The sequence below is a fragment of the Conger conger genome, chromosome 1 (genome assembly GCF_963514075.1).
Source record: "Conger conger chromosome 1, fConCon1.1, whole genome shotgun sequence".
NCBI classification, from domain to species: Eukaryota; Metazoa; Chordata; class Actinopteri; order Anguilliformes; family Congridae; genus Conger; species Conger conger.
Window position 1 is genome coordinate 86,644,591 of NC_083760.1, and position 27,996 is coordinate 86,672,586.

Genomic DNA, 27,996 nt, shown 5'->3' on the forward strand with positions numbered 1-27,996 from the left:
AAACTAACATACAAGATTATGAAGAAGTGTATATGGTCCATTTCTGTCAGTTATACTTTGTGCAAAAAGTGAAGAAAATCTAATTCATTTCCTCTCAAAGTTCCAGATGAAAGGGAACGTTTTTTTTGTGTCATTGGCAGCCATTTTGTATTTGTGGGGTGGGTGAACATAACAATTTACTGTAGCTGCACCTTTTATCCAGGATGATAACAACCCAAGGGAGGGACAGATACACCTTATTCTACTTATCCTGACATTATCATAATAATAATAATAATAATAATAATAGCAATAGCAATGATGCTGGAGCAATGCGAGGCTTGAGCCTTGCTCAAGGGCCCAACAGCTGGGCGGATTTTATCATGGCTACACCGGGGCTTGAACCACCAACCTTCCGGGTCCCAGTAATGTAACTTAACCAGAAGGCTATCATCACCATCTTCATCCTCATCATCATCCTCCCCATCATCCTCCTCCGCCTCCCTCATCATCATCATCATCATCATCATCATCCTCCCTACTCCTCCCTCCTCATCATCATCATCCTCCCTACTCCTCCCTGTTTATCATCATCTTCATCATCACCACTACTGGTCTGGGTAATGCTGCCCCAGTGCGGGCCAATGCTCCAGTGAGAATATGTCAGCTGTATGTGTTCACGGGGCAGCTGTGCGGAGCTGTGGAGACAGCAGGGTTTTCTTCACGAGTCGTATCCAAGCAGCTACCACCCAAAACACGGTAAAACACAAAGTACTAATCACTCCGCTCAATGTTGGAGTCAGTGACTCTGCGGCTCCTGGATAAACGGTGGGTTTGTATCCGACGCCACAAACACGCATTTACGGCCGAGGGGAAACGCCTCATGACCTCATCGCAGTGGAGGTCTGACGTGGAGAAATGCAGCGCGACGCTGTCAACAGCCCAAACCGGTCCGCCCTGACCTTCTGGATTTTATACAGTATTACCCGGGTATCCCGAAACGTGCGTTCCCCCCCGCAGGCCTTAGTCACAGCTGGCCCCGCCACGTGGGATACGGAGTCTACGCCCTGGAGCTTCTCACACATTTCACCTCAAATCACCCCCCCGAGGAACACCCCTTCCTCCCCTTCCGACACCGCACTCCGTTCAGCACCACAGAAAGAGGATGTGACAAAGCTCTATTCACATATTCAAACTGCGTCCACGGGGCCATTAAAGCGCCCCTTACGTGCGGAACCTGCGTCCAGAACTGAACGGCAGCGAGCGAGAGAGGCGTGAGAGAGAGCACAGCGTTCAGTAAGCAGCGTTCAGGCGGAGGCTCCTTAAACAGGATGTCCCGACTCGGAGGCCAACAAACGAAAGCTTTCAGGCTGGGTGCGCCTTCCAGGAAAGTTCCCCAGAAAGCGATCCGCACAAAGAAAAAGGAAAACAGAACAACAAAACAAAGAAAAGCACCTAGTGTGACTGTGAAATTAAGGAAACTGAGCCCTCGTATAAAAAATGAAAAGAAAAACAAAAGCAAATAAAAAACACGCGGAAAATGGAACCACCCCCGTCTCCAACCCGCTATGGAAATAAATCACCTTCTGTGTTGAAATGGGTTTTGGGGTGCACTTCTTTCCTGAAATGTGTCTGGTTTTGTGGTCCACATCTTTGGGCCCTGCAGCCCAGACCAGCACCCTCAAGAATAGAAATACAGTCAGTGTTGTACTCAAGTGCCTCCAGTTCCAGGTCCAAGTCACCTCTATGGTATGACAACGCCTTCCAAGTTCTCTCTATGGTACTTTAACGAATGCCCTGAGGCACCGAACAGAAAAAAACAGGTTCAATTCTTTGAACTTGGCCAACCAATTCTTAAAACGGATGGCTGATTCAAAACTAAATAAACAAGAACTAAAGCTAAATCAGTGATACACACACAGCTTTTCATCTTAATTTTGCGCAAGCCAATTCATATACTTAAATCTGGCTAGACTGATGGGAAAGGGAGTGGGTGTTGGGTTTGAGTTTGGTGTCTTGGCCACAAGGCACCCAGGGACAAGCCAAGCACATGGCGTACTCAGTTCTCAGAGGATGGGGATAAACCGAGGGCAGTCAAGCTGTAAATATACGAACGGCCCATAAACCCAAAATTCTGCTCGGATACTTCACGATGTTACAGCCTGGAGTCATAATCACGCGGAAAATGCCAGCTGAGTTTTCACCGCAACTTGCGTTGGATCCGCAAGCAAAAAGTAAATCCAAAACGCACATATCCTTTAGGAAACTTTTGTTCTCATTGGAAAGTTAACCCCCCCCCCCCCAAAAAAAAAAACGATTTCCTGTAGGGAATGGCACAGCAGGGCTTTTCATTTCTAAGAGCAGTGCTGGAGGAGAACGTCCAGATGGTCGAAGCAGATGGCGTCTTTAAAACGCGCTGAGTAACAGGAGCAGGTATGAGAAAGGCCCATTCTCCTCCTGCCACAGGTTAGCGGTGAACACACTGAAAGAGCGATTGTTGCTAAGAGAGCTCTCCTGGCTATTCTTGGCTAGCTATAGACCGAGGTTCCTTTTCAGTCATTACCTAACCGCGTGCGTCACTCAAACGTTTGTGCTCTGATCCCAGAGCCCCGGTGTAGACTCTACCTTCTGCTGTTTTCCAACAAAAGTCGACGGCATGGTTTGATTTTCCTGGCAAGTGTGGCTCTCTTCTCCCTCATTTTAAGACGCCGGCAATCAACAATCGCCATCTGCGCTTAACTTTCATTTCCAAACAAACGCTGTTACTTTTACTGCACAAACTTTGATGAGTGAACCAAAATTAACAAGCCAAAGTGTTCGGGAAAGGGGGAATGGAAATGAACAGATCATCAAAGTACAGTTAATGAATACTGATTGAAGCAAGGCCTTAGAATCCAAATCTTTTCTGGTTGAAATTCAACCGAAGCCAAAACACACACAAAAACTGCGCCAGCAAACACCAATTGATCTGTTAATCCAGTTACAAGAGTGTAGAAACACACACTCAGTTAGAAACAGGGCAAAAACATTTAGTAGAAAGTAGCCACTGCAGAAACAGGCTAACAGTCCAATCTAATAATCTATATAATCACAGCTATAATCATGTGATTATATAGATTATGAGATTGGACTGTTATTATCATGTTGTTGTTGGATGGTACTGTTAGTACCCCCACCCCCAAAAGAATATATCAAATAAAAATATATGGGGCGGCCTGTAGTGTAGTGGTTAAGGCACATAATTGGAACCCGCAAGGTCGCTGTAGCCACAAAAAGATCCGCACAGCCATTGGGCCCTTGAGCAAGGCCTTGCTCCAGGGGAGGATTGTCTCCTGCTTAGTCTATTCAACTGTACGTCCCTCTGGATACGAGCGTCTGCCAGATGCCATTAATGTCATGTATATTAATATGTCAACCCCTCCAAAAGTAGAAGACTGTCTCAGTCTTTTAGCCCTGTGTTGTACTTTGTAGTCGAATGTAGAACTGTTGCATTTATATTTGTTTTGGTTCTGTAGTTCCTGACCAGACTACTTATGGACTTGGCATATTTACCATGTGCACGAGACTTAATGTTCATGGCTGTACAACTGATTCTATGTGAATTGCACCTCACTCAAACTGTACCGTGGTTTGTCCTGATGACCTCGGAATGCACATTTTCTATGACGCGTGTGCTAAATAAAACGTAATATAATGTAATGTAGTGTTCTTGGGGCACTGGAGCGTAAGCCTGCCTTGAACGAGTGCAACAGCTGGTGTGTGCCCAAACTACCGGGTCTGACGGGGAGTGAGGGGGGGTGGGGGGGTGGGGGGATAGTGTGATTGATGACAGGCCTGAGGTATCGCTCAGCAGCTGTCAGGTGCACACCCCAGGACTGAAACAGGTTAACCCACTGTGTGTGTGTGTGTGTGTGTGTACGAGTGTGTGAGTGTGTGTGTGTGTGTGGGTGTGTGTGTGAGTGTGTGTGTGTGTGTGTGTGTGTGTGTTTGTGAGTGTGTGTGTGGGTCTGTGTGTGTGCGTGTGTGCGTGTGTCTGTATGTATATATGTGTGTGTGTCTGTGTGTGTATGTGTGTATATATGTGTGTGTGTCTGTGTGTGTATGTGTGTGTGTGTGTCTGTGTGTGTCAGTGTGTCTGTGTGTGTGTCTGTGTGTCTATATGAGTGTGTGAGTGGGCTGCACGTCTAGGAGGTGGGTTTTATGTTTATTTTTCATACGTTTGCAGCAAATGTTGTGGTTCATAGTGGTTGCATGTTGTATATGCGGTCTCCATATACGCATTTATGTTTATAGTATATGTGTTACTTTGCCAATATGACTACAGTTGTTCTGCCAATAAAGGAAATTGAAAAATGAGAGAAAAAGAGACAGAGAGAGATCAAGAGAAAGAGAGAGAGTGAGAAAGAGAGTGAGAGACGACCAGGCAGCAGAGCTGAACACAAGAGGAATTCCGAAGCTCGCCGTCCCATTCTCCTGACCAATCAGGACGCTGGCTGCATTTACATAATCCACTTGACTCCTCCCCGCCCCCCCACCTGCCACACAATGCACTAATGGGGATTTTTTTTAATGAACAACCTGGCAACCCAGGGGGGGTCCCAGGACCTCATTAGCTCCACTTTGATATCAGAATGTCAATAAAAAAAACCCCCACTGCCATGACCTCATACCCAGCCATTAAATACTCTCATTAAGTTCTGTGCCGTTTAATACCCGGTACACTGCAGAAGTACTGTATAACTACGCTGATGAAAGCTGAGTACAAGCTAAAAAAGGAAAGGAAACTATTGATGAAATGTTAATGAAGCCAGAGGAGGTTCAAAGAGCCTTCGTCTCGCTCAGCACGTTGAGAGTTTGTCGCTCACGTCACAATATTAAATCGGATAATCTGAGAGCCTTCCCTCTGCCATTGGCTGCTATCTCTGATGGGATCGGTGGTCTCTGCCACTCGACTGCTGCTTTCGGTCGCACTTTATTAGAAACATTTCGACTTTAAAGCGCTCTGCCAACTGCCAGCCAGGGAACTTTTAATTATAAACTATCAAAGAAAGTCGATAAAAAAGGAAGAACGATCGACAAATTTACTCCTGCCTGTCCATTAGCCTGCTAAAACAAGCCTTGGGGTAGCGTGTCTTGGCTGTAGGTTGCGGTGTGTGTGTGTGTGTGTGTGTGTGTGTGTGTGTGTGTGTGTGTGAGAGAGAGAGAGAGAGAGAGAGAGAGAGAGAGAGAGAGTGTGTGTGTGTGCCTGTGTGGGGGGGTGTCGGTGTGAGTGTGTGTCGCTGCAAGTGTTCGTATGAGTGCGTGCATGTGTTGATTGTGTGGGTGTACGGGGTGTGTGTGTGTGTGAGCCTGTGTGTGTGTGTGTGTGTGTATATGCGTGTATGTGTGTGAGTGCGTGCATTGGATGTGTGTGTGTGTGTGTGTGTGTGTGTGTGTGAGTGAGTGTGTGTATTGGATGTGTGTGTGTGTGTGTGTGTGTGAGTGAGTGCATGTATTGGATGTGTGTGTGTGTGTATATGCGTGTATGTGTGTATGTGTGTGAGTGCGTGTATTGGATGTGTGTGTGTGTGTGTGTGTGTGTGTGTGTGTGTGTGTGCGTGCGTGTATAATGTATGCGTGTATGCATCTGTATGTCTTCAGACAAACGGGAATGAAACGGGACAGGTTTGGCTTCACGAGAACTTAAAACACTTAAGAGTCCACCGTATTCACAAGCAAGGCCTGTTTCCCGCGGTTACATAACCCAGCAGACGTGTGAGTCAGCCTCTGTAGCTGAAGAAGAAGAGAAACAGAGAGCCCCTCCAGCCTGTCGACGGGGCCAGGATTTACACCGCCCGGGGGAGAGTAAACCCTGCCTGACACTGGAGACAGGAGCTCTGTGAAGCGGCCGCAGTCTGTGAGAGCTCTCTGTAAGGTCAGTCCCATCCAGTGACAGCGTCAGAACCTGTGAGCCCCAAATATGGCAGGTACACCAGCCTGCAGTATGGGTGTGGGTGTGTGTGTGTGTGTGTGTGTGTGTGTGTGTATGTGTGTGTGTGTGTGTGTGTGTGTGTGCCTGTATGGATATGTGTGCTTCTGTGTGTGTGTGCGTGAGTGTGTGTGTGAGTGTGCGTGCCTGTATGGATGCGTGTGCTTCTGTGTGTGTGTGCGTGGGTGTGTGTGCAAGTCTGTATGCTTGTGTGCATGTGTGTGTGTGTGTGTGTGTATGTGTGTGCAAGTGTGTGTGTGTGTGAGTGTGAGTGCCTGTATGGATGAGTGTGCTTCTGTGTGTGTGTGCGTGAGTGTGTGTGTGAGTGTGTGTTCCTGTATGGATGTGTGTGCTTCTGTGTGTGTGTGCGTGAGTGTATGTGCAAGTCTGTATGCTTGTGTGTGTGTGTGTATGTGTATGTGTGTGCAAGTGTGTATGCTTGTGCGTGCTTGTGTGTGTGTGTGTTTGTGCGTGTGCAAGCCTGTATGCTGCTGTGTGTGTATGCACATGTGTACGTTTAACTCAGTTTACTCCAGTTTGTGTGTGCATGTCAGGACGTGTATATGTTTGTGTGCATGTATAAGTGTGGGCCTATCAGTGTACCTGCATACGTTTGCGTGCATGTAAGTGAATGTGTGTGTGCCTGTGAATGTGTGTGTAACCAATACACGAAGCTGGTAAGCAATAAGACAGCGCTCTGCAGTTTGACGGTGAGATTGTGCCTCCGGTTTCCGCAGCATGAATGACTCAGACCTGCTCTAATTCTGTATCTCCACCACAGCACACGAAGGACGGAACATACGGTGTCGTGTGACTCACTGAGCACAGGAATGCCCACAAATAAAACATTTTGACCTAAACAGCATTAATGCCAAGTGAGTAAAAATAATATGAGACAAACAATTGGATTTGCGGAAAAGTACTAAAAGGACTAGAGGCTTGCAAAGGCATTTTAGGCTTTTATTTTAAGGAAAACCTTATCCGGGGCCTGCTAAGGTTCCTACAGGTCAGAGCTGAAGAGCCACCAAGATTAGTATGCAGTGCCTCCTGTGGCCAAATTGCACTACTGCACTTACCTCAGTAAATGTTCTGCTTTGCATTCTCAAATTATTTACACATGCTGAAATTGTGCATTTATGTACTTTATTAATTTACTTATTTGATTGTTTATTTGCTTGGTTGTTTGCTTTGCTAAATCATCAGTCTAAAACAACACTGTGTCGGCATGAATTACGAACATGCTAACAATGTTTTTTGTTAATTATACGGATCAGGGCAGTCTGTGGGAGGGAGTGCAGCTCAGCTGGTGTTGTCTGGCCCTGATTCATGCAGCTGAAATACAGGCTCTTGCCTTCTAGGAAGAGGGCTCCATGTTAAGAGCAGCCTTCTGAAACACCCCGATTCGAGGCTGGAGTGTCTCTATGTCTACTTGCGTGGGCTTATATTAGGCTACTCTGTATCAGAGGGCGGCGGCACGGATGGTGCAGTGGGTAGCACTGCCGCCTCACAGCAAGGAGGTCCTGGGTTCGAATCCCTGTCGGCCGGGGCCTCTCTGTGCGGAGTTTGCATGTTCTCCCCGTGTCTGCGTGGGTTTCCTCCGGGTACTCCGGTTTCCTCCCACAGTCCAAAGACATGCAGGTTAGGCTGATTGGAGAGTCTAAATTGCCCGTAGGTATGAGTGTGTGAGTGAATGGTGTGTGTGCCCTGTGATGGACTGGCGACCTGTCCAGGGTGTATTCCTGCCTTTCACCCAATGTATGCTGGGGTAGGTTCCAACCCCCCCTGCGACCCTGATCAGGATAAGTGGGTTCAGATAATGGATGGATGGATGGATGTATCAGAGGGCTACCAGCAGAACCCAGTTATAAAGGAGCACCCTCTCTCTGTGTGTCGGGGGAAGGGTTGTCCGGGTACCTGAAGAGCTCGTCCGTGTCCAGGTCCAGCGCGGGTTCGGCCGGCGCCCGGGCCTCGCTGTACGCCGTGGGGAGCAGGAGGTCGTCCCCCAGCCGCACCGCCCCGCCCAGGTCAGGGTCCTCAAACAGCTTCAGATCGCCTGTCACCACGGAGGAGAGGGTCACCACGGAGACCGCACACAGAGGAGAGGGTCACCACGGAGACCGCACACAGAGGAGAGGGTCACCACGGAGACCGCACACAGAAGGTCGCCACGGAGACCGCACACAGAGGAGAGGGTCACCACGGAGACCGCACACAGAGGAGAGGGTCACCATGGAGACCGCACACAGAGGAGAGGGTCACCACGGAGACCGCACACAGAGGCGAGGGTCACCACGGAGACCGCACACAGAGGCGAGGGTCACCACGGAGACCGCACACAGAGGAGAGGGTCACCACGGAGACCGCACACACACATCCACAGGTGAGACTGTCACCACGGAGACCACACACAGAGGAGAGGGTCACCATGGAGACCACACACACACACACACATCCACAGGTGAGACTGACAACATGGAGACCACACACCGATGAGGCAGTCACCATGGAAACCACACAACCACAAACACAGATGAGATGGTCACCATGGAGACCACACCCACCCCCCAGGTCATGAAGACCACACCATCAACTCGGGAAGTCATTTAAAATAAAATAACCTGAAAAAGTGCCACCTGAGAAGACACACCTAATAGGTCAACTAACAAGGAAAGGCTGAGAAAGTAAAAATCCTCTGCGGTATTTTGGTCCAATCACCTGGATATGCTAATTAGGACAATTCTCCAGCCAGGAGGCAGAACTGATCAGTGAAATTAGCCGGCTGAGCTCACGGGGCTGAAGAAGCACGTGGCAGGACTCCCACTCACCAGTCATTTTGGGCGTGCCCCTCCTGGCCGAGGGCTGGAACAGATCCTCATCTGGGTCCACCTCCTCATCAAACAGAGAGAACGAGGGCTTCACTGCAGGTTTGGGGGGCGGGGCAGAGGCCACTAGCTCCACCTCCACGACCTTCTTCGGCTTTCTGGGCTTCTTGGACCTGGAAAACCATGGCAACGGTTTCTCTCTCAGGGGTCTTCCAAACGACATTTTGAAAATGTCTGCAAATCTCTCTCTCTATATATAAATGAATATTAAGTCTGGCCAGGGACCCCCTACAGCTCCGTAAAGGGCCCCCAGGAGTTTGCAGACCCCCTGTTGAAAGGGTTATTAAGCAGAGGAGCGACTCAGAGCCTGTCACACATTCATCCTCCTGAGACTAGCAGCAGAAAAGTTTGTTTTGGCAATGTACAAGTGTCTTGGATGACAAAATAATATGCCGCAGTTGCAGAATTTTATATAATAATATAAAATATAATTTTATATTTATTGAATGTCCCTTGTAGTGTAGGTTTCAGCAAATTTACTATGGATATAGAATATATAGGGTCTTAAACTCTACAGTCTCTTACAGTGTCCCAGTTTACCCATAATCTCCACCAACACAGTGCCATGACCACTGCATACAACAACAGCTCCGTGAATGTTTACTACTAATGACTACAAACGATCTGCTGTTAAACACAGATATATATAGCTAGATAGTATGCATTTATAACCGTACTTTCACACAATGTATAACTGGCACTTTATAAAGAGGGAAATCTTTAAAATCCAGCACTTCTTTAGCTGACACTCAGTTTTCACAGATATGATCTGAATTATGCAATCCATCCATTTTTTTGTGTTCTTGTGAGACACTCCCTAAAACAGCCCACAGTGATGTCTTTATTTTCACGCCTGACAGGCAGGGAAATCTCTTTATCAGCACATCTGGAATTCCCCGTGCTCAAAGAACCGCAGAATCACAAGACCAAGATCAGTGCTTATGTAACCCCCCCCCATAACAACAACAAAAATAAACACAGAGATGAAACTGATGTGTCCTTTTAGAAGCAGCCATGAGGCCACATTACAAAAAACTAATGTTTCAGCAAGTATTTCGGTTTTTGATTTAGATTTAAAATCGTACTTCTATCACGTTTTTTCTAAAAGACAAAAAAACAAAATATATATCTCAACTAATTTCAAAGGGGTTTGATTTGCCAATGGAGTAAAAGTCAAGCAAACCGCAAACTTAAAACAAGCTAATATTTTGTGAGAGAAGTAAGGTTTGAAGTCTGATTACAAGACGATAGCACTTGTTAAAGTCGGCCTTTTTTTCTTTCAGTTGTAGCTGTAGTCCCACACTGACACACATCTCTCACAGTCTGTTCCCCGGATCACACAGACACAGCGGACAGAGAGACCAGCTGTCACTCAGGCAGAAGGGCCCTGCCGAAGATGCCCCCCCCCACCAGACACCCTTTTACCATCACAGACGTCCCACAGGTAGAGAGGGGGTTACAATGCCCCTGACCCCGTGTCCCAGACATGGGGATACGTTGTACGGAGGGCACGATTCAGTGACGCACCAGGGACTGCCACTGAGCTCTTGTCCCAGACATGGGGATACGTTGTACGGAGGGCACTATTCAGTGACGCACCAGGGACTGCCACTGAGCTCTGGTCCCAGACATGGGGATACGTTGTACGGAGGGCACTATTCAGTGACGCACCAGGGACTGCCACTGAGCGCTGCTCCCAGACATAGGGGTTCACTGTGACCAACATCCAACATCGTCTCAGACAGCGCCCGGGGGTCGCGGGGCTGGAGGAGCGTACTCACTGACGCACGCGTTGGCCTGGCGTGACTCGAGACGCTTCTCCCGAGAAAGACAGCTGGAGGCGTGTTTACACTGAGAGATCCCACGACACTGATAAAGAGTGAGGAGCAGGGGTTTCCCCCGCAGTAGCTCTGCTGGCTGCATTCCCAATCCGGGCCCGTCAGGCTGCCTGCCTCACCACCCTCAAGTTTAACTGGGTTAAATCCCCCCCCCGCGCCCCTCACCCCCCCGCTTCAGCTAACACACTCAGCATTCCGGCACAAAATGGCCGCACAGCGTTTTAAAAAAAAAATTTATTCCGTGGCTAATTCTCAGAGGGGTCCCCGCTGTCGTTCACCGATCGGCAGGTGACCGCTGACTTTTTAAACCCACAAAATGTGGGTTCAGAACCTCACCCTGCTCCTCTACAGGTGGATTCAATCTCTTTCCCCCCCCCCCCCCCAGAGCTGCGGTAATGAAGTCACGCTCTACCGCAGTCAGACGCACGTTCCCCCCCGAGACCTCAGACAGGTTACGCTACACTGCACTCCGCTTGTGACATTTGTTGACACAAGGGTTCGGAGAGTGCAAACAGCCGAACGCGTAGCACAGGCAAATGACAGAAACACGCGCTCATGCAGCAGACATTTTTCCCATTTCGGGTTTCGGCACTCGGCCGAGTTATTCGGCGACGCAACCGTACAGACATGCGGGCGAATCGCTTTTATTTGGATTAAACGCGCTACGGGCAGTGACCACATCCAGGCACGGGACATTCTGCACGGGCCAGTAACTACCTCTCCTTTTGGGCGATAATTCTCCTCCTCCGCCATTCCTCCGGGAGACGCAGTTAATCCATCCCATAATTCATCAGCGGGTATGCTTCCCGGAGGCCTGAGGACCAGCTGGCGGCTCACGCCATTCTTCAAGCTCTCTCAAGTTACCTCTGGAGAAGGGGTGATAAAACCAGGCCCCCCGCCATCAGGGGAACGGAATGAGGACGCACAGCGCTGGGACCTCACCGGTCCACGGACCACACCCTCCCTCATTCAGGCCTGCGGCCCAGCGGTTCATCACATGACAAGCCAGAAGGTTGTTGGTTCAAAGCCCCCGTGTTGCCGTGATAAGATCTGCACAGCTGTTGGGCCTTTGAGCAAGGCCCTTAACCCTGCATTGATCCAGGTGGGGATTGTCCTCCGCTTTGTCTAATCAACTGTAAGTCGCTTTGGATAAAAGTGTTAGCCTAAATAACAAATGATATTATACATTATTAGGCTGACCACCTGAAATCAGCCAGACCTTTATGGTGTTCGATCGTCACAACAGAGCTATGATTTATTTATTTTTTTTAAGTAGGGAATTGATTGTGGAAATGTCATTTTCTCAGTCAAAACTTTACGAGTACTGGGAGTTACAGCCCTCTCTTTAAAAAGGCTTTTTAATTGGCGGTTGCTACGGAAACGGTGAAAACAGGCGGAGCCCTGTGGCACGACCTTGGTCATCTGCGTACAAGGAAATGCAGCACTGGGCGTATCAACACTTGCAAGAATGATTCACAAGGAAGAAACGGAACCATAAAGTCACTATGACCTTTTAATTTCTAAAGAGGACAGTGTTTCGTCAAGGGGGTAACACATACACAGGCAGACACACACAATATTTAGGATAAGATTTTGGATGCTGTTATTTAGTTGACGCTTTTATCCAACGCAACTTACAATTGATTAGACTGAGCACAGGACACCATGCCCCCAGAGCAATGCATGGTTAAGAGCCTAAGGGCACAACGGCTTTTCAGATCTTATTGTAGCTACACCGGGGCTTGAACCACCAACCTTCATTTTCCTTATGCCTGTGGGTGTACAAAGGTCATTCTTTTCTAACAAGAAATTAAAGACAAGATTTCTGACAACATTCTCCTGTCTTAAATAAGGCAACTCAGGCACCTCGTTGTACGTGGCTCTGGATAAGAGCTAAATTTTAAGTTCTTGTGAAATGAACCCTGTCCCGTTACTTTCCCGTCAGTCTGAAGATGCCGTGAGGAGCGTTATTTTGTAGGGGTGCTGCCTGTCTTGGTGGTCAGTTGACCCAAGATTTTAGGCACAGTCCGTTTGACCCCTACCCACAAACAGCGCACAGACATAGGCACACGCACATACAAAATATTTGGGAAAGGATGGTTAAAAAAGGTTAGGCCATACATTACACCTTTGTGAGCATAAGGGCTGTTTATTTTCTTTAAAAAATTATTAAACACCCCTACGGTGATTCATAGCATTTCTTAACCGTTGAGATAGCCTGAGTGAGCTGGGATCACTCACTACATTAACAAATTCATTGTTAAGAGAGAATGCACCACAGAGCTTGAAATACAGGGGAGCCAGCCCCCCTGAAAGACACCTGATCACAGAAAATTCAATAAATTCAGTTGATTGGACATGATTTGGAAAGGCACACACCTGTCAATATAAGGTCCCACAGTTGACAGTGCATGTCGGAGCACAAACCAAGCATGAAGTCACAGGAATTGTCTGTAGACCTCCGAGACAGGATTGTCTCGAGGCACAAATCTGGGGAAGGGTACAGAAAGATTTCTGCTGCTTTGAAGGTCCCAATGAGCACAGTGGCCTCCATCATCCGTAAATGGAAGAAGTTCAGAACCACCAGGACTCTTCCTAGAGCTGGCCGCCCGTCTAAACTGAGCAATCGGGGGAGAAGGGCCTTAGTCAGGGAGGTGACCAAGAACCCGATGGTCACTGTCAGAGCTCCAGCGTTCCTCTGTGGAGAGAGGAGAACCTTCCAGAAGGACAACCATCTCTGCAGCAATCCACCAATCAGACCTGTATGGTAGAGTGGCCAGACGGAAGCCACTCCTTAGTAAAAGGCACATGGCAGCCCGCCTGGAGTTTGCTAAAAGGCACCGGAAGGACTCTCAGACCATGAGAACCAAAATTCTCTGGTCTGATGAGACAAAGATTGAACTCTTTGGCGTGAATGCCAGGCACCATGTTTGGAGGAAACCAGGCACCGCTCATCACCTGACCAATACCATCCCTACAGTGAAGCATGGTGGTGGCAGCATCATGCTGTGGGGATGTTTTTCAGCGGCAGGAACTGGGAGACTAGTCAGGATTGAGGGAAAGATGAATGCAGCAATGTACAGAGACATCCTGGATGAAAACCTGCTCCAGAGCGCTCTTGACCTCAGACTGGACAGACAGTTCATCTTTCAGCAGGACAACGACCCTAAGCACACAGCCAAGATATCAAAGGAGTGGCTTCAGGACAACTCTGTGAATGTCCTTGAGTGGCCCAGCCAGAGCCCAGACTTGAATCCGATTGAACATCTCTGGAGAGATCTGAAAATGACTGTGCACCGACGCTCCCCATCCAACCTGATGGAGCTTGAGAGGCGCTGCAAAGAGGAATGGGCGAAACTGCCCAAAGATCGGTGTGCCAAGCTAGTGGCATCATATTCAAAAAGACTTGAGGCTGTAATTGCTGCCAAAGGTGCATCAACAAAGAATTGAGCAAAGGCTGTGAATACTTATGTACATGTGATTTCTTAGTTTTTTATTTGTAATAAATTTGCCAAAATTTCAAAAAAACTTCTTTCATGTTGTCATTATGGGTGTTGTGTGTAGAATTTTGAGGAAAAAATGAATTTATTCCATTTTGGAATCAGGCTGTCACATAACAAAATGTTGGAAAAGTGAAGCGCTGTGAATACTTTCCGGATGCACTGTAACTGCCTCTGTTCCCAGCACTGCTATTAGTAGACAGCGCTCAAATGACGTTGATTTCCCAAAATATTTTAAATGAGTTACCAAACAGCAGAGAGAGAGAGAGAGAGCGAGAAAGAGATATAGAGAGAGAAAGAAAGAAAATAAATATAAACATTATATAAACATGACCTTAAACACTCGTGACATTTCTCAGGTGGAGATTAGATTACTTTGGGCATCATTCAGCAAAAACCCACTGCTGGGAAATCCTCCATTATCAGTCCAAGACCCACGCTTTGGGCGTGAGCCAATCAAGAGGACAAGAGAGTATTTCATGGCTTCCAACACAAGCTCAGTAAGGCGCAGACAAGTATTTGAATCCAAAACAATTATATATTTGACCCAGAGCTGCATTTCATTCAACAGGCCTGGGTCACACGGAGCTCACAATTATAGCCTTCAACCTGGCTCCAATGAGGACAGTCAGCTTAAAACAATAAAAACACAACATATGACCAACATACAAAACACCAGTAGCCTACCGCAGTAGAAGTGTAAATGCAGTTACATTACATTACATTACATCACATTAATGGCATTTGGCAGATGCTCTTATCCAGAGTGATGTACAGTTGATTAGACTAAGCAGGAGACAATCCTCCCCTGGAGCAACGCAGGGTTAAGGGCCTTGCTCAAGGGTCCAACGGCTGTGCGGATCTTATTTTGGCTACACCGGGGATTGAACCACTGACCTTGCGGGTCCCAGTCATTTACCTTAACCACTGCGCTACAGGCCACCAAGTTCTGCCAGAAGCGCATTATATGGTATAGTTAAGTATTGACAAAACAAGCAGAAGCTGTATTGACAATGAGATGTGGAGGTTTCACACGCAGACTGAAAACCTACCTCTTCAGGCTGCACATTTCCCTCCCTACCTCATTACCATGATTAGCCTTGCGTATGCCATACATTACAATGGCACTTGTGTATAATTATTGTAGTATTCGGGGCATTCTAGCTGCCATTCGTGGTATGCTAGTTGGAAAGTTGATGTACATTTCAAGGGTTCAAGTTGTATCCATGCGATCACGCAAGGACTCAGAACCGTACTTTCCTCTTGGATCCTCTTCACAATTGTTCCTGGGTTTGATTTGCACTTTAACGTACGTCGCTCTGGATAAGAGTGTCTGCTAAATGCCTGTAATGTAATGCACGTTTGACCGTGACCTTAAATCTGTAAGTTCATTCTCAGATATTCGCTTTTAGAACAAACAGTGTTTTGGTTCCCCTTCTCTGGAAACAGCAGTAAGTAAAACAGACGGTTATCTTTAGCAGTGCATCACACTCCCATCCTTACTTCTCTATTTAGGCCGCGCAGAAAGGTTTCCCACCAATTATTTTCCACAAGGTCAACGCACGGTCTTAGTCATGGAAACTAAATAAATAAGACAGAATGACACTGAAACTGGATGCCCATTACCCTTTCCAACAGGGTTTACAAGTTTACACTTTAAATCCCTGAGCCGAAACAAAATGAAACATTAAAAAATATGTCCCAGATTCTTTACGAGGATTAAAGCCAACCCTCGAAGCTGGAGGGTGGAATTTCATAGGCATTTCGGAATAAACACACGCACACCACAGCTTCTACGGTTGAGTGATCCTACATTGCGGCACCTTTTCGTGAAATAAATAAAGAAATAAAAAAGACACGGAGCCTCTGTCATCCCGTTAATTACACGCAGGTTGGCAAAACACGATATGTCACAGCAACACGGCTGCGCTTGGTTCGTCTTATCTCCGACGGTAACGAAGTGTAATGCCGCAATTACGCGCGCACCAGCCTTCGAATTAACAGGATTACAGAGGAGGAATAAGACAGCCACAACAAGCGCTCTTATTGGCTCATTTACATTCTGCGAAGTGCTCGATAGGGAGAGAGAGTGAGAGTGTGAGCGAGAGAGATAGGGAGAGAGTGAGAGTGAGAGTGTGAGCGAGAGAGATAGGGAGAGAGTGAGAGTGTGAGCGAGAGAGATAGGGAGAGAGTGAGAGTGATAGTGTGAGCGAGAGAGATAGGGAGAGTGAGAGTGAGAGTAAGAGAGAGAGAGTGTCAGCGAGAGAGATAGGGAGAGTGAGAGTGAGAGTGTGAGCGAGAGATAGGGAGAGAGTGAGAGTGATAGTGTGAGCGAGAGAGATAGGGAGAGTGAGAGTGAGAGTGAGAGAGAGTGAGAGTGTGAGCGAGAGAGATAGGGAGAGAGTGAGTGAGAGTGTGAGCGAGAGAGATAGGGAGAGAGTGAGAGCGAGAGAGAGAGAGAGAGAGCAAGGTGCAGAGAGAGCGAGAGAAAGAGAGAGCAAGGTGTAGAGAGAGAGAGAGGGAGAGAGAAAGAGAGAGCAAGGTGCAGAGAGAGCGATGGAGAGAGAGAGTGAGAGAGAAAGAGAGAGCAAGGTGCAGAGAGAGAGCGAGAGAGAGGGAGAGAGAAAGAGAGAGCAAGGTGCAGAGAGAAAGCGATAGAGAGAGAGAGTGAGAGAGAGGGTAGAGAGCGAGGGAGAGATGGAGAGGAAGTACTGATTCAGTAACGAGGCGGGCAAGCCCCTCTAGCCCGCAGCAGGCTGAGAGGGCAGTTTTGTGAATAACGCAGTCGTAGCAGTCGCTCTGCCGCTCTCTCTCCGTCTCAACAAAATATACAGACATCGTTACCACCCCAGAGCGCGTCGAGGCGGAAAAGCAATGACTCAGGGATTCTGTTTCCTGCGTCCGTCATCGAGGGCGAGGAAGGGGCTTATCTGCTGATGAGGTAACGCAGAGATAGGAGGGGCGGGAGGGGCGCTGGCACTGCCCAGTGGGCGTGTGTGTGTGTGTGTGTGGGTGTGGGTGTGTGTGTGGGGCTTTTAATAGACAGTGATTCATCATCGCTTTGGTGTCCCCTAGCTAGACCCACAATGCTTTTAGCAGGAAGGAGAGATGACATCATGCTGAGAGCTCTTTTCATTTATCAGCATTAGAGAGAGAGAGAGAGAGAGAGAGGAGCCCCCCTCCCCCCCTCCCGTTCAGGGACACCAGTGATGCCCAGAGCATACTGATGACTCTGCTGGCCACGGTGAAATCCTGCGTTTATAAGATATACATTGGATTGTTCCTTTTCACCGCTTTCCCAGATCAATATCTCGATAGCGCGCCATTACTTCTTGTATAAATGGACGCCGTAACCCAGGGACAAAGGCATCGCTATTTATATCGGGATGCTTAGCGGAGCAGTTCGGTTACAGTAAGTACCTTTGTGACATTGAACACACACACACACACACACACACACAACCAACACACACGCGCCCCTGAAATCTGTCCTCCACAGTTTAGCCCGGCCCTCACACGCATGCACACCACACACACCACACACACACGTCCCGAAATCTGTCCTACACAGTTTAGAGGGCCCTCACATGCACGCACACCACACACACACACACACACACACACACACACAATCTCACACATACACACACACACACAGGGGACCAGGAACCTGTGCAGGACCAGATCTCACGCAGTCTACCTGTCAATCGTGAGTCCAGATCGAGAAGGCCTCTCCGTTGTGAGCCAGCCAAAAACATCAGACTTGTATTGCAAACGCAAAAGCACTGGCACAACTTCACTGCTTCAGCCCAATCCATAACAGGGCTTTCATCCCACCAAAAAGGGGTCAACGATGGAACTCAAAAAATCTTTACAGGAGACAACTTTTCGGTCAATGCTTCAGCTTTTGAACCCAATCTCTCTATCATAGAAAAACATGTGGGCCTCAAAGAAGCCGGGAACCTTCTGGAAGGTTCTGCTCCGCAGTGAGCAGATCGATAACCCCCCCAGCACCAAGCCCACCACCTCTGGTCTGGGGTAAAATGCCCTGCCACTCAATCGAACCACCTGTAAGGTTGTGTAATCCTACCACGCACGTAGTCCTATTGACAAGTTCCACTTGGATGACATCACATGATGTGTTGATAGGCCGGATGATTTAGCGAATCGGGAGAGACGTGCGTTTAAAAAAAAACCCTCCTGTTCTCATTCATAGTACTGAGGACGGCTGTGGAAGTCTACTTGTGGGGAAAACTTGGCAAAAAGGTTAACTGTTTTTCCAAGAGCACTTCTGGGAAAGAGCTGGCAGCGGACACGAGCGCCAAAGAGAAGGACCGTTAATCCCAGTGTGCAAAGCTGCCGGTTGGAGGATCACATTCCAGGGGAGAGGGGCTGGCGCTGTTACAGGGTGTGGATGAGCGGTACGGTCTGGGTTTGAATCCAGGCTGTCTACTGTGACCAGGATCCCCACGGGGCAAAGCGCAACCGGCCTTAATGCCACCCAGGTATACAGGGCCGGGTCTGAACTACCGGAGGCCCGAGGGAAGATGTTCTTAACGTAACAGAAGATAAGGTGATGTAGAGAACAGGCCAGCAAAGCTCGCCTTTTCCTCCCCATACGTGTACCTCCTGCCTAGTTTGCCAAAAAGCTAAATTGAATCTAACACCGTATCATGCCTGGTCTTGAAAACCCCCCGGTGTTTCTGCCTCCACTACAAGTCCTGGCAAGCTATTCCACAGTGACCACTCGCTATGTGAAAAAAGAGAAAATCCTAATATCTGTATGAAATTTCTCCTTTGCCAATTTCCATTTGGGCCCTCTCGTTCTGCCAACTGAACTAACCTGTTCTTTGGGGGCTAATTATGTCGTACATAGGCAAAGGGGGTTTGCAGACCCAAGGGTCCCTCCAGAAAGATTGGTCCCGAGGTGATCGCCTATGCCTGGAGCCGGCTCGGGAGGTAGAGACTCAATCGGCCAGGATAAACACCTCAAATCACGGGCAGCCAGTCCGCTTGTTTAAAAACGTACGCAAACTCGTGAAGAGTCACTGTTACAAGCTCGACGTGTGAACCGTCGAGTCCATAAACAGTCTTAACAGCGATAATATGCATTCGGGAAGAGCGCACGTGACCATCTGCGCTCTCCCAAATTAGCAGCACAGACTGCAGCAGGAAGCACAGCAATAATGAATGCAACTGGCCACTCCTAGGTCGAGGGCAAAAGCAGAATTGCCCAAATTGCTTTCCAAGCAGGCCAATTCAGGCCTATTGCGAAACACGGTAACTACAGGAGCCCTCCTCAAAGGGGCCGCCACTCGCACCTGACATTGCAGGCGTCCTGCGGAAGCTCTTGAGCAGAGTAAATAACACCGCTGGCGTTCTTTCACGAACGGGCCGTTCGCGCAGCGGGGTGGTTCTGATCCGTGAGAGAGGCCGTGCTTCTGCGCACCCTCCCAAATCGACAGCGGAGGGTGGGGCAGCGGGCGTTGATGAAAACGATGATTCGCACATACGGAATTAGAAAAAAGGGAAATGAAATGTAAAAGAAAAACAAAAAATGTTTTTGACTGACATGCGGCCCAGGACCCAAAAAAAAAAAGTGCACGAGCAAAAAAAAAGTGCACCAGGGTGCTGGAACGAGGGAGTTTTTTTGAGTTTCTTTTTTTTTTTTTTTTTACAGAACTAGGGAGTTTTTCCCACAGAACCAGTGACTTCGGTGGGTGGAAGGTGAGTGTCGTGACAATGACATGGTAAAAACATTAATTCCGTACAGCGCCACCTGTCAGCGGCAGGGGGAACAGCAGCCTTTCATTCACACTGCCCCCAAAAGCAGTGAAGCGCACTGCCCACCTCCTCAAACTGAGGGATCGCACATCAAACTGGAACAACAGTGCTCTGTATCCCACAGACTTAAAACTCTTCTCCCCGGATCCAGACGGGAATCAGATTTATTCCTGGCATTCCTTTGCAAGAAGCAGAATTAAAGGCAGGACACGGACTCCTCGAGGGCAGATGCTTCTAAATTTGGCGTCTCCATCCCCACCTGATTTTGGAATGTCCCATGAGAAAACTATGCACAAGTGTGTTCATATACGGCCTCTCCTGCCAGCTCTGGAGAGTGGAGACAGCTTGCTATCACCCTCCCAAAAATTCAGTGTCTTTTCCACACTGCAGCCACAAAGCACATGCACAGAGCAGGGGTGGAGGACACCCAATCATACGCCTCTGCACCCAGATGTAGGAACCAGATTACTCACATGTGCTTCATTTCGACCGGGAGTTCCTGGGAATTTAACTCCCAGGAACAAGTACGCAATGAACAAAAGGTTCCTTCAGCCTGCATTTCCACCGGGGGCTAAAGACACCGGGGAGTTTACGCAAATTATAGCGTAATAGCAAGCTGTTGTTCTTATGCTAGACTGGGTGTGGGTGTGAAACTAATGAAAACCCACCGCAGTTAAGCAGGAGTTGCAAATACTGATTTCGAAAGGAGACAGACTCAGAATTGAAAAAATGTTGCATTTATTCACTTGTTATGGTTTCGCATAAGAACAACAGCTTGCTATTAGCTTAGCTCGCTAGCAGGCAGACCGGCGTAAGCGTTGCAAAACGCCGGTCTTTTAGCTATCGTTAAATAGCTATCGCTACATAATCGCTTGCTAGCGGGCAGACCGGCGTAAGCATTATGTGCTCGTACAGTAAATTGATGTGTGACAACACAGAACGCCGTTAGCTTAGCTCGCTAGCAGACCGGCGTAAGCGTTGCAAAACGCAGGTCTGCTTCGTCAAGATACCGTTAAATAGCTTCTATCTACGTGCTCATACAGTATTATATATATATAGTGACATGTTTTATAACATGGCCAGCCCTTTATGACTATCCTTACTTGCCTGACAACATCGATCACGTTTTCAATAAGGACATTTTACTGAGGCTTTACAAGATGTGTGCAACCTTAGAAGTAAAGACAACAACAGCAACAACTCGCCCAATCAGAAATGACCTGCGCTGCTAGCCACACCCACACAAGTACTCGCCCAATCAGAAATGACCGGTGCTGCCAGCCACACCCACGCTAGTTCCTGGCCATCAGAAAGCTCTACCTCCTGAGCAGGGGCTTTTTTAGGGCTGAATAACGGCCCCGGAACGATGAGATTTGCCAGGCACGTGGTATGAAAACGCGTCGACTTCCGGCGAAATACCTTAGTTCCGGGGTAAAGTTCCACAGGTGGAAATGCGCTATTACTGTTTTAAAGAGAGAGCCATTGACATACTACATACTCCACCCCGCACTTGATTTAGTTTAATTTACATCTACCATCAGGCAAACTTCAGATTGCACGTCTAAACATGGAAGAGATTATCCTATGCCAGTATGGCAGAGATTATCCCATCTAGGCATGGCACAGATTGACCTGCCTCAATGTGACCGGGATTATCCAATGCCAGTATGACAAGGATCATCACATCTAAGCATGGCATGGATGCCTGCCTTAACATGGCAGCTGATTATCCCAAACACAGCTGTGACTGTTAAGATGACACTTCAGAATTTTCCTCAAGGTTTAACACAATAATCTCTCTCAGATTCTGACTTCATAATAAACTCTGGATTTCACATTTCTTAATCCCTTTCGCTCTAATCTCATTCCATAATAATCTCCTCGGATTTTACTTCAGAATCCCATCACGCTGTCACACCATAATCACCTCGGATTTTGACATCATAATTCTTACTCCAAAATGCCCCCAATCCTCCTCATACTGAAACATCATAATGGCCTCATCATAATCCTCCTCAGATTTTTACATCGTATTCCACTCGGACTCTTACTTCATAATCCCAAGTGGGTCCAGAATCTCCTCCTCTTCCTCCTCTTCCTCACTGGGCTCTGCAGGCTTTGCTGGTTTTGCAGGTGCCACTGGCTTGGCTGCCGGAAAGACTTTGGCAACTGGGGGCTCGTTTCTTTTGAAGAAATCGAACCCTTCATCATCCTCCTCCTCATCCTCCAATTCTGGGGAGTTGCTGGTCTTGAAGTCAGCCACATCCGTCGTCTTTGCCCCTATGAAAAATGAGAATGAGAAATCAGAAAACTAATCACATCTGAACGTCCAGGAGAAGAACAGACTCTAGTGACCCTGAGATAAAGGCCAATATCACTTCCTTTACTGACTACTAAGAGCAGCTATTACAACTAACTGACACATTTTATTTTATTCAAATCAGACCTGGGTCAAATACATAATAGTTTTGGATTCTGTGCTTTACTGGGCATGTCTGGTCTTTTGGAACCCATGAAATACTCTCAAATAGACTATTGGTCCTCGTCGTTGGCACAACTGCACCAGGCAAGATCAATTGAGAACAGAAAAGTATATGAATCCAGAAATTATGTAATTGACGCAGGTCTGATTCAAATACATAGACTAGAGGTAGGTTTGGTAACTCTGGGCTGGGAGTGCCAATGATGTGTCTGGTTTTTGTTCCATCCAAGCTTGATCATGGATCAACATTACAAGCTCAATCGGCCAAAGAACAATCTGTCAATGCTAAGTTTGATTACTCAAAGGCAGAGAGGAAAGATCAGGCTCGATATGGCGCCAGACACTATCTAGCTTTTAGGTCAACTACACAATAGGTAGGAAAAGGTGAGAATTGCTGGGCCGAATGCCCTGTTCTCATCATCATGCTATAGGGGAAGCCAGATAATGTAGTTATTCACCGATCTCACTTCAGAAACATTACATTATTGGCATTTGGCAGACGCTCTTATCCAGAGCGACGTACAGTTGATTAGACTAAGCAGGAGACAATCCTCCCCTGGAGCAATGCAGGGTTAAGGGCCTTGCGCAAGGGCCCAACGGCTGTGCGGATCTTATTGTGGCTACACCGGGATTAGAACCACCGACCGTGCGGGTGCGAGTCATTTACCTTAACCACTACGCTACAGGCCGCCCCTACATCCACGGCTAGAGTTTGGCTGAAGAAACCCAGCGCTAATAAGAACCGAGTGTGTGGCAAGTCCTCCAAGCTGACAGACATCATGTCTTTACCCCGCGATTCTGCTGAGTTCGCACAGCTGAATTGCTCAGTTCATTTCTCTCTATCTTTTATTTATCAGAAAAGCCCACTTACAATCCTGAATTTGTTCTGTACATCAATTCCCTCCGGCAATTTCTGTCCACCCGGAGATTAAATGCGATTACGCCAAGCGGCTCGAATGAGAACATGTCGAAGGAATTTGCGAAGACATCTGTTTCAGTGCAATAAATGGAACATGTACAGTATGTTTGACGGCGATTCTTTTTTACGACGTGTAATTCAGCACAATGCCTCGCTCGTGGCATTATGCAAATCAGCTCTTGATATAAAACGCTTCTATTGAATTCACTTCACGATGTTGAGAGAATATGTTGACGGTCGGTCTTGAGTAAAGGGGATCTCCAGAAATCTGGTGCCCGTTGCCGAGGGTTTCTGAAGCCTGACATGACCTTCTTGATCTCCGACTAGCGCTCTTAGCACTGTGCTGTGCAGGGAGAGAAATGCAGGTGAATGCACAGGCATGATAGGGGTAATATGTGGAATGTGTTTCTCTGGTTATGGCCACTCGACACTGGACAGCATGTAGCCGAGAGTTCTAAAGTGAATGACTGGGACCCGGAAGGTCGATGGCTCAAGTCCCGGTGTAGCCACGCTAAGACCAGTACAGCTGCTGGGGCCTTGAGCAAGTCCCTTAACCCCCGCCCACCCACTTTGGCTAATCAACTAAAGGTTGCAGGTTCAAATCCATGACTGTCGTGGTAGTTACCACTGAATCGGATTCCATAGGGGACTGGCAGCTATAAAGAACAAAATGGACTCTTCTACATAGTACAGATTATTGTGAGACCTGTTCAACTGTTTTTTATTGCGCATCAATCAACATTTCCACATCAATGTAAATGCGCCAGGGTTAGCTAATGAGCTCATTTTCACCTGCAGTCCCTAATCTGCATGACATAACTGGAGACATGACTGGATTAAACATCTTGAGGAAGAAGTAAGCACAACCTCTGGTTTTGGTCTCGTGGACAAGCAAACCAATCTCAACTGTCAGAATCCCATATTCACCATGGGTCAGATCTCCAGAAGGTTCTAGACTTTCTCCCAGGCCTCAGAAGGCTTCTCTTTACACACCTGCAGGGTCCTCTGTGTCTGCCTCCTGAGCCATTCCTTTAACCGCCATTTTAAAAAAAACCCAGCGCACAAGCACGCCAGTTTTAACTCTAAATTATAATTAGGGTCTCCTGCTCCAACGAAGAACAGAATGTTCTCAAGTTAAACCCAACCTCACATGATGTCAGCCTCCACCTCCTTTGTCCATGATCCCAGAGCGCGGGTCTGTGTGAACTTCTTCGGGATTATTTACGAGCCGGGAATGTTTACGGGTGTTTATAAGACGCTGTCACGGCACCGTAGCCCCCTACTTCAACCACATACCTTCGACCGCCCGCCCGAACACGCCCAGAGACGCTCGCCGGCAGCCCTCGACGCAAGAGCAGAAATACGGGGCCTAAATCAAAGGAGCGTGTCACACGGTCGGCGCGCCGTACGTTGAGTAATGCGATTAGCGGGACAATTTAATCATCCCTTTCCCCCGCCGTGACCGTCGGGTCGGGAAAAGGCGCGGCGCAGACAGACTGCGTTTGTCGTCCGTGACACGGGCCGTTTGTGGCCCACGGAAACGAACGCCGACCCACACTGTTCAGGCCTTATTAGTAATTACTGAGTAATGACTCCCACCATTACCGTTCCCTACTCTCCCACCGTTGTGGGCACGGAGCGCGAGAGGGACCGGAATGTTCTTCAGCTCACCCAGGAATTCCAGTAACTCGGGGCAGGTGGCGAGGGTGGGGTCCTTGGAGATGAACTTGACGAGCTCGTCGAAGGCCGCCCGGCGGTCCCGGATGTCCGTCTCGCTGACGAACAGCGCCTTGCGTGGCATCGCCGGCATGGCAACCTTGGGATACTGGCCAATCAGCCGGGAGTAGAACTCATCGATGTCGCTGTACTTTTTGGACACCTGTGAAACAAGACAATGACTTTTGCCCCCTACTGTAAAACAAGACAAAGGTTGTGCCCCCTACTGTAAAACAAGACAATGTTTTTGCCCCTACTGGAAAAAAAGACAAAGGTTTGGCCCCTACTGTAAAACAAGACAAAGGTTGTGCCCCTTACTGGAAAACAAGACAATGTTTTTGGCCCCTACTGTAAAACACGTCAAAGGTTTGGCCCTCTACTATAAAACAAGACAAAGGTTTGGCCCCTACTGTAAAACCTGACAACGTTTTGCCCCCTATGTCTGGTATGGCGGATTCTCTCCTTGAATACCATCCCACCCCACCCCACCCCACCCCAGCTACCCTCAGAGGTTTTACAACAGCCTTTTACACATAAAGTCATGTCTTTACATAACCACACATTTCCCCTGGGTTACGTGAACCCTGCATCTTCTCATTCCTACCCCCCGGCACGCCGTTCTTATATAATTAGGACAGTAATAGCACACTTTATAATCATACATCCACATTCACATTCAGGCCCGCAGCAGCAGTTTTCATGCAGAATCCAGAGTTACATAAGCGCATACTAATGGGTTTAGGCAAGGAATAGTGCTGATGTTGAGTCATCAGGGTCACAACCAATAAGAGAGGAGGGGTGGAGGTAACGGTAGCATAACGGTTAGGCAACTGGACTCATAACCCAAAGGTTGCAGGTTCATTTCCCAGGTAGGATACTGCTCTGGTACGAAACGTACTTCACCTAAATTCCTTAATGATCTCAATAACTGATACTACATACATAAATAATTTGTTATTTAGCTGACACTTTTTTTTTCAAAGTGACTTACAGTTTATTAGACTAAGCAGGGGAAAATCCCTTTGGAGCAATGTTAAGGGCCTTGTTCCCACTCACTACAGGTAACTGAAAACAATGTTCCAGTTCAAGTTCAAGAACAGTACTCATCAAAGGGTTTGTCGAATTCTGCGCTCATCCTATGCAGGGACTATAGACAGGAGGGGCTGTGTGTAATGTGAACACAGCTGAACAGTGATGAGAGCGTAAACTCAGACAGAAGTGTGAAAAATGAATGCCTCTCACAATAACGAGTGCCACAGCTCAGCACCCGGGATGAAACGCTGCGTCACTCGTGTGACTGGGCTCGGCTCATACTGTAGTCTGAAGTGATCTGTGATCTGCACGTTCGGCCCCACCCCTGCATGGTGACTCAGTTCTGCACGTCGCAGTCTGCGTGGCAAGAGTGCCACCATGTGGCCACTTGCCCAAGTGCCCAATGGACAGACCAGTTTTGAGGCGAAATGTAGACCTTGCTGCAGATGTGCCAAAATTTTTCTTGTTTTAAAATTTTAGAAAAAGGGTTTTTTTAAACATGGAGAAGACCTGTTTTTTCCTGACCCTATTCCTTTGGAGGAGGAGGAGGAGGAGGAACTGTGTTTTTATCTGGTAATTAAGCATGAGAGCCATACTGTAGCCATGTCTACACATTTACTGTGTCACTGGTGATAGCACCAACGCTGCTTTTATTTTTGAAAGATACTCAGGAGGGATCATCAACTCTGGCCCTCAAATCTAAATCCAGCCTGGGTTTCCTATTCTCCCGGGTAATTAGTGCCGGACTGTCTTCACACCTGACTCCCAGGTGAAAGGAGGGTGAACACACCTGACTCCCAGGTAAAGGGAGGGTGAACACACCTGACTCCCTGGTAAAGGGAGGGTGGAACACACCTGACTCCCAGGTAAAGGAAGGGTGGACAACCAGCAGTTCGGCCCTTGAGGACTGTGATTTGCAGATCTGCACCCATTTCTCTCAAACAGAAGCCCCTTCACTCTACTGGTCCTTACTGCACAAACAACACTTAGGAGGACAACACGCTAATTATACTGCTTAGAGGGCTAACCTGGAATTAGCCTCACAGAGGCAAACAGAGGTTATCACAGTTAATGCACAGCAGTTTTAACCAAGTCAGGAATTACGTGCTGTCGTCTTGACGCTTGTTGAAAACCTCTAGACTCCATATTTAAGCATGTTTTTTTTGAAGGGGTGGAGGTCACAGAAAACTCATTCATGAATTCAGTGAGTTGTGAGCAGCAGTATTTTAGTTTAATGTTTCGTCGAATAGTACTTTCAAGTTTATATAAATTAAACTTAATTTCAATGTTTACATATTTTTTATAATTTAGCATAGTCGGAAATGTACTTTATTGGGAGGTTGTGAAATGTCAATGAATAAACCTGTGACAGGAGTATCAGTCAGTCAGACGGTGTTTCCCTTCATTTTGTAGCATTTCTGCTTTCTACAGCACCCTGTCACACACAAACCTCGCATCAGCTAATATTGGCACGCTCAGGAAAAACCATTTATTTTTTCCATTTACCAGTGACCACTATGGTTTTGAACTAACGTCATTAGTTCTTAAGCTATGAAACAGACAGTACACAGAGAGAGGAGAACACGATGTGCTTTACAAATAAAAAATAGCGACAAGACCTAAATGACATCTAAAATAACTCCTATATAACGCATTCATAAGCACTACATAAAACATTTATAAGCACCACATAAACACTCATAAGTGCTTATGTCAATAACAGACATAAGGATCTTATGTCAGTTCACTTGGTATGTCATGGTTAATGTCACCTGCTGCATCAAAGTTGACATAACACACTCGATGCCTATTTGCAGTTATTGACATAAGCGCTTATGAGGTGCTTATGAATGTATTATATTGTGCTTATGAAGGTGTTACATAGCTCTTATGTAT

General features: G+C 47.6%; 1 protein-coding gene across 2 annotated transcripts in view; it reads right to left on the reverse strand.

Moving 5' to 3' along the window:
* Positions 1-27,996, reverse strand: part of hs1bp3 (HCLS1 binding protein 3) — a 39,413-nt gene that overhangs the window by 6,966 nt on the left and 4,451 nt on the right. For both annotated transcript variants that reach the window (XM_061243098.1, XM_061243088.1), the window contains exons 3-6: positions 25,024-25,231; positions 22,003-22,231; positions 8,773-8,942; positions 7,862-8,000 (exon numbers count right to left, since the gene is read on the reverse strand). In XM_061243098.1, coding sequence (XP_061099082.1) covers positions 7,862-8,000; positions 8,773-8,942; positions 22,003-22,231; positions 25,024-25,231 — 746 coding nt within the window. The remainder of the gene's footprint in view (positions 1-7,861; positions 8,001-8,772; positions 8,943-22,002; positions 22,232-25,023; positions 25,232-27,996) is intronic.